The sequence below is a fragment of the Cucurbita pepo genome, chromosome LG04 (assembly GCF_002806865.2).
Source record: "Cucurbita pepo subsp. pepo cultivar mu-cu-16 chromosome LG04, ASM280686v2, whole genome shotgun sequence".
NCBI lineage: Eukaryota > Viridiplantae > Streptophyta > Magnoliopsida > Cucurbitales > Cucurbitaceae > Cucurbita > Cucurbita pepo.
Window position 1 is genome coordinate 6,681,959 of NC_036641.1, and position 12,634 is coordinate 6,694,592.

General features: G+C 35.4%; 1 protein-coding gene across 5 annotated transcripts; it reads right to left on the reverse strand.

Moving 5' to 3' along the window:
* Positions 1 to 160: 160 nt before the first annotated feature.
* Positions 161 to 11,260, reverse strand: LOC111792412 (long chain acyl-CoA synthetase 8). 5 transcript variants are annotated; one of them, XM_023673845.1, is made up of 13 exons: positions 11,103 to 11,260; positions 7,023 to 7,587; positions 6,820 to 6,900; positions 6,430 to 6,702; positions 5,459 to 5,590; positions 4,974 to 5,147; positions 4,666 to 4,895; positions 4,332 to 4,449; positions 3,681 to 3,812; positions 3,482 to 3,616; positions 3,010 to 3,216; positions 2,182 to 2,342; positions 161 to 259 (listed from the first exon to the last, which is right to left on the reverse strand). In XM_023673845.1, the coding sequence occupies exons 2-13, from the start codon at positions 7,560 to 7,562 to the stop codon at positions 244 to 246; spliced, it is 2,199 nt and encodes a 732-aa protein (XP_023529613.1). In that variant the 5' UTR covers positions 7,563 to 7,587; positions 11,103 to 11,260; the 3' UTR covers positions 161 to 243. The 5 variants fall into 5 exon arrangements, with proteins under 5 accessions (XP_023529613.1, XP_023529612.1, XP_023529611.1 ...); XM_023673844.1 differs by lacking the exon at positions 11,103 to 11,260 and adding an exon at positions 8,944 to 9,101; XM_023673843.1 differs by lacking the exon at positions 11,103 to 11,260 and adding an exon at positions 8,932 to 9,101.
* Between the last annotated feature and the right edge of the window lie 1,374 nt (positions 11,261 to 12,634).

A 12,634-nucleotide genomic window follows, 5' to 3' on the forward strand; every position in this document is an offset into this window, starting at 1 on the left:
TTTTTTTTGTCTAAAAAATTTACGACTAATAATAACACTATTAGTTTTTCTTTTATTATTAATTATATATTTAACAATTTTAAAATTTGCGTCCATTTTTTAAAAAAAAAAAAAGAAAAAAACATGGTAGCTATTTTGCTCGTCATACCGAGGATCCTTGATCAGAATTTAGAATTTGGATTTGATAGAAAGCCTCGACATTTCTCTGCAGACCAACGCGAATCCTACCAAGATGCTTTGTCCTCACTTGCAAATTGAGCTATTGAAAAGGAAAGTGCACTTAATTAGTATAGATAATAACTTTTATTTCTTTTCCGCTTTTCTTAGTTATCTTATTCTCATACTCATTCTCATTCAAATGTGGTCTCCGTTCATTCATGTACCATTTTTTTAATCCGGTGTCACATTAACATTTATAGCAAATATGACATGTTTTTTTATAATAAGTTAAAATATATAATTTAAATATATAGAGAGATTTGGCTTGTTATTTGCATGATATTTTCAAATTTTAATAATTAGGTTTCAAGACATAATATCTCCTACTCAAAAGTGTGAATAGATTTGAAAATATTATTACTTAAGGAAACAATACAAAGGTAATGAGAAATCTTCATTGATATTCGCAACGTTTAAATAGGATACAAGATACTAACTCATACTTACAAATAAAGAAAATATAAACTAACTAAATCTTAAAATTGAAATAAAATATACCCCTAATCAAATAAAAATATTACGGAACACGAATATATAAAAGACATTCCATAACCATATGGCTAATTCAAACCAGCAATAATTACTACGGATACAATCTCTCAATTTTATTTTGAGAAAGAAGAGAGTAAGATCAAAATAATAATAATAAATATGTAAATTGTTGTAAATTGTCATAAGATTAGATTTGGTTTGGTTTTTGGATTAGATTTGATTTGGTTTTTGGATTTGAATTAGAATTAGATTCCATTGGGTTATTTGAATTAGATTTAGTCTCAGTCAGAATTTGATTTGTAATGCTATATAATGAGAGAGAATATTTGTAATGCTATATAATGAGAGAGTTTTCCCTCCATTCGAGATATCGATTGACAACAACTGGGATTTGGGAGATGGGAGAGTTTTGGGTGTCACATCGTATTTGTTGGGTGACACATTGGGATATCGATTGACAACAAGTGGTATCGGGATTTGGAAGAGTTTTGGGTGTCACATTGTATTTGTTGGGTGACACATTGGTGAGAGACTTTGTAGTTTGATAGTGAGGTATTCACTTGTAACACTTGGGTTTTTAGTGATTGATTGCTACCCATGGATGTAGGGGAACTTCTTCTCTCCGAACCACGTAAATATCTTGGTGTCTATTTGTGTGATTCTGTTCATTGGTGTTGTGAGTACATTCGTTCCGCTTCCGGCGCACAACATAAATAATATTAGCCCGATTCTATTCTATACGTACAATCATTGACTTTCTATGCACAAACATTTATACATTGCAATGCAACATAATGATTTCTCTCCCATAACATAAAGAGGCAGATCGACAAAAAAAGAAAAAAAAGGTGGAATAAAAGGAGGTAGAGAGAAGGGTCTCGAGAAAAAAAAACAAAAAAAATCTAATTCATGTTCATGCTAACACGAAAGCGAATTCAATATCATGACGATTTCTTTCTTGGGAAGTGTAGAAAGTCCAAAATTTAAACTATTCATCCTAATTTTCGTGGTTGTTTAGGTTAACGGGCAGAACAACTACTATATTTGATTGGCAAGGAAACATGTAGATATTAAATTCCAGATAGATTATCACCATGGATTGAGCTCATTCCCTCTAAGCCCGAATGCAAACGAGAAAGGAAGTAGGCTCGAGGTAAGTTACAAAGAAGAGAGACACATAAGAGGATAACGAACGATTTATTCATTTACTTATTAGCATTACAAACTAACTAATTAAAGATAATCACATAAGAGGATAACGAACGATTTCTTACTCCTAAGTAGGCATCGTGTTCGACTCGAAATATGTACTCTAAGCATAAGGATGAGAGTCAAACTATTTTCTATTTACAATACTCAGGGAGGGGAGGTCTGTCAAGCAAGGAGTGTAACTCATAACCCAACTATTAAGTACGTGGAGATCCATGTGCTGTGTGGATAAAGTGAAAAAACTAGGCAGAATTTTCTTACTTGTATAGCTGTTCAAGGGCGTTCTTGAATTCTGCCTTGACTTGTTCTCTTTTTATCTTTAAAGCAGCAGTAACCAATCCTGATTCTGGGGTCCATGGATCTGCTACCAACTTAATTTTTTCAGGAATCTCGAACTTTTGTAACTTTGCATCTTTTGCTACCTGTAAGGTTATTACAAATACTCCTTTCAGAGGTGGGATTTCATAGCATACAACAAAGAATAAAGTTTAATAATCAGACTCTACCAGAAGATTCAAAATAATCTAGTTTTCCATCCTAATTGCTCCATTCGTCGACGCTTATTTCTCGTCATTTTTGATATTCAAATATGAGATGAAAGTTCAAGCGGTTTTGTCGTTTCGTTAAAGAAATACCCCTATTTTTTCAAAAGTTTCAATATTACCGTTATCGTTTTAATATGCTTCAAAATTACCCTTGAACTAGAGAAACTAAGAAAATATTGGACGAAAATTTGAAGTGTCTGAATGTGTTTCTTTCAAACGTAAACCAAGCCGGTGTTCTAGTCACCATCACACTATTCCATGTCACTCTCACACCAATTTTTCATCCAACGTTCTAATGGACTTATACTCCAAAAGAAAAGTTAGTTTTGAAACAGGTAAGGGTAATGTTTCAACTTTTGAAAAAAAAAATGGATATTTTCCAAAAAAATTGGCAAGGTTCATAGGTTATATATATATATATATAATATAGCCTCCATTCTATCTATATGCTAGTGTTCTTTTTTTTTNTTTTTTTTTTTTTTTTTCTGTGCGGACTGTTTCTCTTATTCTTTGCCTTTCAAAAGATAAGATAGGATTTGCAAACCTTGGAAAGGGATCTCTGAACCTCACTGATGATTTCACCATTCTCACATAGCTGAACATAATCTCCATAGTTGATGCCAGCTTCTTTGGCCCACTTCTCAAGAGCTGGACGCAAAGGGACGACAAGAGCAACACAATAATTGTGAAAGGGGTCCGCATACACCATAACATTGTCCACGTACTTGCTTGACAGAAGGGCTGCCTCGACCTATATGTACAGAGGAAGAACTTAAACTAAATAAAAGCTTTGATGATATGTTTGTTGAGAATTGTTGGGAGGGAGTCCCCATTAGCTAATTTAGGGAATGATCTTAGGTTTATAAGGAATACATCTCTATTGGCATGAGGCCTTTTGGGGAAGCCCAAAACAAAGTCACGAGAGCTTATACTCAAAGTGGACAACATCATATCATTGTGGAGAGTCGTAATTCCTAACAATGTAGAAAATTTTGTGTTGAAGTTTAAAATCTCACCTTCCCAAGAGATACATACTCTCCATGCTGAAGTTTAACGATGTCCTTTTTCCTGTCTATGATCTCAAGGCATCCGTCAGGATGGAATGTTCCTATATCTCCAGTGTAAAACCAGCGCATGCCTTTCTCATCATCCTGTTGCAAGCAGAAAGTTGAGACCTCTGCTATGAAATCTAATGGAAGAATTTGAAAGAAATACCTTGTAGACCTCGTTAGTTTTTTCAGGGTTCTTTAAGTAACCAGCAGTAACGCAAGTACCCCCAATAACAATCTCTCCTCTTGGCATTGGTCTGTCGGTCGTCCTATAGCCACCTTCTTCCCAAGAAACGAGCTGCAACAACGGTAATAGTAAAGTATTGACGTAAGTAATATTAAATCTACACTAACTCATTAACGTAAGATGTTGGGTTCACAATTAAATTTACAGTAACCTATCAGCTTAAGTTTTTGGCTTTAGCAGTGATTTCTTTCGTTTTTTTTTTTTTTTTTTTTTTTTTTTTTTTTTTTTTTTTTTTTTTTTTTTTTTTTTTTTTNTTTTTTTTTTTTTTTTTTTTTTTTTTTTTTTTTTTGGAATATTGCATCTCATGTGGGTGGGAGGATTCGAACCTATGATCTCTTTCAAAAGAATTAAAGAGGCCTTATGTTCCTAGTTCGATGATTTGACAGACAACATATTATTGATCTTTGCACACACCATGACATTATTCATTTTCCACCATGAATATGTAGCATCAAAGAATTGTTTCTTAAGTGGATGAAGATTGAAGTCATGCAACTCATTTTGACCCTACTTAAGAAGGTTGGAGAATAACACATTTATTGTGTGATTTGAAATAAGATCCTTGCGTACCTTAATGAAGCAACAAGGAAGAGGAGGCCCAACACGTCCCACACTTGTGTCATCCCATTCGGAAAAAGCAGCTCCAGCAAATGTTTCTGTCAGACCATACCCTTGACCAATTGTAGCCCTGTTGAAGAGCAATATAATACGTAAAAAGAAATGCACAAGCCCCATGATCATTACAAAACAATGGAGTGGTTAGATAGCCTGATAAATGACAATCAAAAGTAAAGCTTGCAAATCCAAACGAAATTTGGCCATGAAGATGTACCAATATTGGAGAGGGAAGCAAGTATTGAATTTATTTCAATTGTATTTGCATCTAAAATTTGAGAACCATTACCCCATGCAAATATTGAAAAATCGTTGAGACTCTCCTGATAGAGGAGCCCCACCACAAAGCATGAACCGAACACGTCCTCCAAGTGCTGAACGTATTTTTTTGAAGATGAGAACATTCCAAAACATTGTTTCCAGTCCCCAAGCTCCAAACCAGCTTCCCTCCAAAGCTGCCAATTGGCGATTATATCCGATGTGGAAGAGTTTCTTCACTAAGCCTCCCCTCTCTTCAACCTAGTTGTGGCATTATTGATCATTATCTAATACTCAAGTCATAAGTGGATAAAGAAAATGCATTTATCCATCAAAAACCTTCTTCAAAATGCCGTCTCTAACACGGTCTAAGATAGCTGGAACTGCAGTCATGAGTGTAGGTCTTAAAACAGAAACATCTCCCTTTGTTCCTTTCCTTATTTTATTCGAAGTGTCCGTCATAGTTAATGGCGAACCATAACCGATTGCCAATCCTGCAGACAGTATAACAGTCTGGCCAACAAAAACTTAAGTAAGGATGCTTAAAAAAGGAGGGTGCTTGCTTATACGGCAAAAACAAGCTCAATAGACTACAAATACAGCAACAACATTCAGGGTTTGCAAATTAATTAAAAAAAGAAAAGGAAAATATCCGCCCAAACCAACAAATTAAAATGACTAAAACAGTCTTAAAATTGGTGGTAATTTCTTCCTCTCACGATGTCTCATAATCTTGTTGATATATTTGCAACAATGACAATGTGAATAGCCGCCCATTAAAATTTGTCTAAGAATGCGGTAATCTAATGCAAACATGACGATACCTCAGCTGCCAATTCTAGAACATGGGCAAGGGGCAAGTATGCCAAATATACATCATCAAAACCAAGTCTTGGAATAACTGTCATAACACCTGCAGCAGTGGCTACAATATTGCCATGACTAATCATAACCCCCTACATATTTTACAATGTCCATGTTAGGAATGCCCAACTTCTTTTTATGAAATCTAAATATACAGATTACATAAATTTCAAATGATTAAAAGAATAGATCAATAGAATATTCAGCTTAAAAGATACATTATGAAATATTAACGCAACAAAGAAAAGGAAATCTTGCATACTATTCCTTGTCAATTTGGCATTCCTGTCATTGAAGGTTCATCAAAATGAAAGCACACGAAATTAAGTACCATATCAGCAACTCTAGCATTCGCATCTAATAATAAATTGTTTCCAACATCAGAAACCTTTAGATATTATTCTCAAGAACAATTTACCATGATCGAAATACTTGAACTTCTAAGATTAGTGGTAATTTAACAGTGTAAGAGAAAGATGTCATTTTCATTTCATTTCAAGATGAGAAGTCATTATGTTGCAACACATTGATTACAGAGAAGTGTGGCGATGAGTGTCAAGAAGTTAATACATGATAAAACTGACTTATGTTTTTATAATCATGTGTAGTTAGACAAAATTTACACACCTCAACTTGCGGAAACTAATTCCACAAGATTAAGCACATTATCCTTTTAATGTTAGATTGAGAAACTCATGGGATTTTCAATATTCTAACTAGATGAGTCAATGACCATTGATCACCGTGGCTTGAACCCATGATTTAAAAGGAATTTAAGTTAACATGTCCCTTTGACTACTGAGGGCACAATGGTGGCTGATACTTTTACCTTGAACTAACCTACAGTTTATGTAAAAGTCCTATATTGACACAAATTTTCCTGAGATTGACCAAAAAATGTAAGATAATCAGACTTAAAAGGGAAAATTACCTTTGGCAAACCTGTACTGCCACTCGTATACATCACAACAGCAATACTGTGACTTGAAGGCAAGCTTGGAGCAACGGGATTTTCTGTACCAAGCTTGATGATCTCAGAGAAGGAGGCGACCTTCCATTTGCTCATATTTTCAGAGGTAATAAAATCAGTTTCATATCCAGCATCTTCTAAATAAACAATATTTTGAATAGTTGTCAAACTTGAACCTATTGCCAGCAGCTTCCTCAACTGCTTTGAATTGCAGATCAGAGTAGATGCTTCAGTCTGTTAAATAGTTGGAAGAAGAGTAAGGATCTTTCATTTTACACATTGCAATTGTAACTATAACACAGAAGACTAAATTATCGCTACAATTGCTGAAGAGATGATTAATTGACGAACCTCGTTTAGAGAGTGGATTAGGGCTTCATCACCAAGAGAAGCATATATTGTAACCACAGTAATGTTCTGTCTAAAGCATCCCTGTAAGTAATCAACTGTATTTGTGAATTGGTCCAAAAATATGAAAGAAAAGTAAAGCTCTAAAGCTTAAAACCAAGTGCAAAGTTCTAGAGAAAAAAGTTGAAGCACAGTAATAAGATAACCTGGAAGGCAATCAACCACTCAGCACAAGTTTCTGCACAAATGGCAGCACGAGAATCAACATCATGGCCAAACCTAACAAGCCCAGATGCAAAGTTGCAAGCACGATCAAACACTTCTCCATAAGTTTGCCATTCGTATTCACCTAAGTGAAGCTTCTCAAACTTCCTACCATCACTAGAAGTGACAAATTCCTTGGAAATAAACTTTCTTGTTCCAAGAAATTTATTTTGTGAATGCTTTCGGCATGATTGCTCAAACAGTGTTGCCATGGTTGTGGCCTCTTTCCAAGGAACTTGAGAAAGTTTAGCCACTCGAGCATTACGCACAGCATAACCTGGCTCCCCACCAACTTCCACAGGAACTCCTCTTTGTTTCCACCTCTTCTTTACCAAAAAGATACTAGGAAGTAAGAATGCTATGAGAATGCCAATAAAAATTGTTCCCACAATCCCTACTGTGCCATAGTCTCTCCAAATTGATAAGTAATCTCCAGAGCATAGGTTATCTAAGATTTTTGATTTCCATATACTTTCCATCATGGAATCCTCCCTCAAGAATGTATACCTATAAAATTATGGTTAGTAAAATATTAATTTGTCAAGGCACAGCAAAGTAAATGCATAAATGGGACAGGTAACGTCAAGAAGAAACTTTTTTTTTTTTAATTAAAAAAAAACTTAGCATAGAAACGATACAATGTCATAATAGTATTCCAAAATGTTAAATGTTAAGGATCGAAAAGATGAAGAGACCTTGCAATCATTATAAAATACATGAGTTACTCCTCTCGTTGCCAATTGGTTTTAAGATGGAATCTAATGTTTTTCTAATATGATATCAGAGTCCATGAAGCCCAACGAGCATTCAGTCCAAAAATTGGGACCCAACTCAAGAATGGTAAACTCAAAGAGGCACCATCTTCAAGGGCATATGAAAGGTCCCATATCGAAAAGATGAAGACACGTCACAATCCTTATAAGATACATGGTAACTCTTCTCCTTGCCAATTAATCTTAACATGGACCCATGTTTCTCTAATACAGAATGTCAAAAATCAAATAAATAGAGAAATGACTACTTCCCCTTTTTTCATGGGTCACCAATCTACCATGTCGTAGGAACTTCCTATAATGAATAAAAATGGAGAGGTTCTATTTCTGTAGAACAAATCCAATATATGTGTATGATCATGGCAAGAAAATAGCACAGACGGAAGAAAAGACCTCCAAATCCATGTCCGAGGAGAAGGCTTCACTACAATGAAAAAGTTCTAAGAGCACAACTTCATAATCTCGTAAAAACAACAAGTTTACGGTGCGGTGGTTTAATTTTAGTATTTTCATTCACAAACTGAGTACGAACACAGAAAATTCGGAGCATCTGAGTAAAAACAAGTAAAGGATGAAGAAAGCACAACAGATGAAAACCTTTACGTGATTAATAGAAGAAAACAGAGGAAACCGAACATTTTGACTTCATTCTCAAGTCATAATAAACGGTGAAGGAGCACGGACGTAATCCATACGCTAACTTTAGTATCAATCACAAACTAAGCAGGTTATAAGTACAATCACATTCTATAGTTGCAGGCTTGTACTAAAAGAACTTAAATCAACCGAAACCAGTTTCGAAGATAAAAGCAACCGGAAATCCAGCCGTAGAACTTTACTATCACAATACTACTCTGTTCTTTGAGTAAATAATCTCTCAGCTCTATACAAAAACAAAAACTATATTCAATCCACAAGTTTATCGCACTGAATCCATATGAAATGACGAACGAAAATAACAACAACGAAATAATACAACAAGTCAACCTCGAAGCAGAAATAAACGAGAGATGATCGCGGTACTGTGCTTCTATAGCAATAAGAAACTGTGAAAACGAACGGAGATTGAAGTGCGTGCCTGAATGATTACCGTAGTTGAGAAAGCTGAAAGGAAGATGACCTACGCCGACTTTCGGAAATGAAACAATCAACCGCCGGAAGAAGCTTCTACGGTGGTCGTCGGTGCCGGTGGTTTCTGACTTGCGAATTCTGAGACAGGAAATTTATGGGAGGAGGTCGGTTGATACGTCGTCGTTGAGTTCGAAAGATTATAGAAAAGCCCCTCTCCGCGGAGCTTGATGAAGGGTAAGTTCGAGGGTAGTTTCGGTATCTGAATCATGGCTTACGTAACGTCCACAGTCACGCGTGCGCCACGTGCCCATGGGAATGCTGATGCAAAAATAATCAGCACGTGGATGCTGTATTGATGCTTAAAAGTTAATCCTTGGAAATGGCACGTGCGAGAGAGAGAGATAGCCCACTCAAACGTTAATTAAAGCAACGGAGTACATGTCAATTATGATCGAGCTAAAATTTTTAAATTTGTGTCTATTTTTACGGGTTAAAATTTGAACTTGACATTATGTTAGTGTAATTTAATTTCCCGAGAGTTTCCATTGACTTTTTTATGGTTGACCTTTTTATTTTGTACTGCACGAGTCTTCAATAGTTGACAAGAATGTGAGAAAATAGTGTTAGAATCAAGATGGACAAAATTCAAACCAAACATTAGACTCAAATTGAAGTTGACTATTTGCATACTGGCCGAGGTCAACCAGATTATTCTAACTACAATAAAGCTCGAAATGGAAGAGTTTGCGAGGAAGCAATGAAAATGATAGGCCAACTAGCTCTTCGCCCAATTCGAGGGGCCCGAGGTCAACCAAAAAATGCAATTTGGTGAAGAGCTATGATTCATCTACCTATTCATCTCATCACGTGAAGATAGGTAAGGAATAGACTATGATCTCATGNAGAAACTTTTTTTTTTTTAATTAAAAAAAAACTTAGCATAGAAACGATACAATGTCATAATAGTATTCCAAAATGTTAAATGTTAAGGATCGAAAAGATGAAGAGACCTTGCAATCATTATAAAATACATGAGTTACTCCTCTCGTTGCCAATTGGTTTTAAGATGGAATCTAATGTTTTTCTAATATGATATCAGAGTCCATGAAGCCCAACGAGCATTCAGTCCAAAAATTGGGACCCAACTCAAGAATGGTAAACTCAAAGAGGCACCATCTTCAAGGGCATATGAAAGGTCCCATATCGAAAAGATGAAGACACGTCACAATCCTTATAAGATACATGGTAACTCTTCTCCTTGCCAATTAATCTTAACATGGACCCATGTTTCTCTAATACAGAATGTCAAAAATCAAATAAATAGAGAAATGACTACTTCCCCTTTTTTCATGGGTCACCAATCTACCATGTCGTAGGAACTTCCTATAATGAATAAAAATGGAGAGGTTCTATTTCTGTAGAACAAATCCAATATATGTGTATGATCATGGCAAGAAAATAGCACAGACGGAAGAAAAGACCTCCAAATCCATGTCCGAGGAGAAGGCTTCACTACAATGAAAAAGTTCTAAGAGCACAACTTCATAATCTCGTAAAAACAACAAGTTTACGGTGCGGTGGTTTAATTTTAGTATTTTCATTCACAAACTGAGTACGAACACAGAAAATTCGGAGCATCTGAGTAAAAACAAGTAAAGGATGAAGAAAGCACAACAGATGAAAACCTTTACGTGATTAATAGAAGAAAACAGAGGAAACCGAACATTTTGACTTCATTCTCAAGTCATAATAAACGGTGAAGGAGCACGGACGTAATCCATACGCTAACTTTAGTATCAATCACAAACTAAGCAGGTTATAAGTACAATCACATTCTATAGTTGCAGGCTTGTACTAAAAGAACTTAAATCAACCGAAACCAGTTTCGAAGATAAAAGCAACCGGAAATCCAGCCGTAGAACTTTACTATCACAATACTACTCTGTTCTTTGAGTAAATAATCTCTCAGCTCTATACAAAAACAAAAACTATATTCAATCCACAAGTTTATCGCACTGAATCCATATGAAATGACGAACGAAAATAACAACAACGAAATAATACAACAAGTCAACCTCGAAGCAGAAATAAACGAGAGATGATCGCGGTACTGTGCTTCTATAGCAATAAGAAACTGTGAAAACGAACGGAGATTGAAGTGCGTGCCTGAATGATTACCGTAGTTGAGAAAGCTGAAAGGAAGATGACCTACGCCGACTTTCGGAAATGAAACAATCAACCGCCGGAAGAAGCTTCTACGGTGGTCGTCGGTGCCGGTGGTTTCTGACTTGCGAATTCTGAGACAGGAAATTTATGGGAGGAGGTCGGTTGATACGTCGTCGTTGAGTTCGAAAGATTATAGAAAAGCCCCTCTCCGCGGAGCTTGATGAAGGGTAAGTTCGAGGGTAGTTTCGGTATCTGAATCATGGCTTACGTAACGTCCACAGTCACGCGTGCGCCACGTGCCCATGGGAATGCTGATGCAAAAATAATCAGCACGTGGATGCTGTATTGATGCTTAAAAGTTAATCCTTGGAAATGGCACGTGCGAGAGAGAGAGATAGCCCACTCAAACGTTAATTAAAGCAACGGAGTACATGTCAATTATGATCGAGCTAAAATTTTTAAATTTGTGTCTATTTTTACGGGTTAAAATTTGAACTTGACATTATGTTAGTGTAATTTAATTTCCCGAGAGTTTCCATTGACTTTTTTATGGTTGACCTTTTTATTTTGTACTGCACGAGTCTTCAATAGTTGACAAGAATGTGAGAAAATAGTGTTAGAATCAAGATGGACAAAATTCAAACCAAACATTAGACTCAAATTGAAGTTGACTATTTGCATACTGGCCGAGGTCAACCAGATTATTCTAACTACAATAAAGCTCGAAATGGAAGAGTTTGCGAGGAAGCAATGAAAATGATAGGCCAACTAGCTCTTCGCCCAATTCGAGGGGCCCGAGGTCAACCAAAAAATGCAATTTGGTGAAGAGCTATGATTCATCTACCTATTCATCTCATCACGTGAAGATAGGTAAGGAATAGACTATGATCTCATGATACATCGATCATTGATATATATATATATATATATATATATTATATATACATACACACGTTCAATATGTAGAAGTAGTGCTTATTCGACTGGACAGAATAATGCAACAATTGAATCTACAAAAGACAAGCACAAAATCAATCTTATGAACCATGGTCGAGAAAAAGAGGAAGTGATAGGCAAAGACTGACCCTACGCCAACAACAAAGGTCCACCCAAGGTAAGGACCGAAACGTGTGATGCATACAATCCAAGAAAAAACCAAGTTAAGGTTATGATCAGAATGAATATCGGGCTAGCTTGTGCTCATCTCGATTATTAAATTTTCGGTGGATAACCACTACGAGCTCAACATTTTGTCTCAATCTTATAGGAGCCGAGATGTTACGGTTGAAATTATTCATCCAAATTATTATAAAATTAGGTTTAAAAAACAAAAAAAAGAAATTATTACATTATTTATTTATTTATTAATTTCTAGTTTTTTTCTTATTTTAGTAATTTTCAGACTAATTTGAATTCAACATCATTTCACCAATCACAAACAAATAATGAAATTTAAAACAAATGGACAAAAATTAAATGTAATAATGAAAATTTTAATAATATTCTAACTAATTTATTTTTCAGATTTTTTTTTAAAAAATTTA

Bases quoted from the DNA above. Each gene is read 5' to 3' on its own strand.
- LOC111792412 (XM_023673845.1), bottom strand. From the start codon at position 7,562: ATGATGGAAAGTATATGGAAATCAAAAATCTTAGATAACCTATGCTCT. The intron at 5,591-6,429 runs GTAATTTTCCCT...TAAAATATGTAG, and splicing joins GCAGTACAGGTTTGCCAAAG to GGGGTTATGATTAGTCATGG. The intron at 5,148-5,458 runs GTATCGTCATGT...TTTGTTGGCCAG, and splicing joins TTCTAGAATTGGCAGCTGAG to ACTGTTATACTGTCTGCAGG.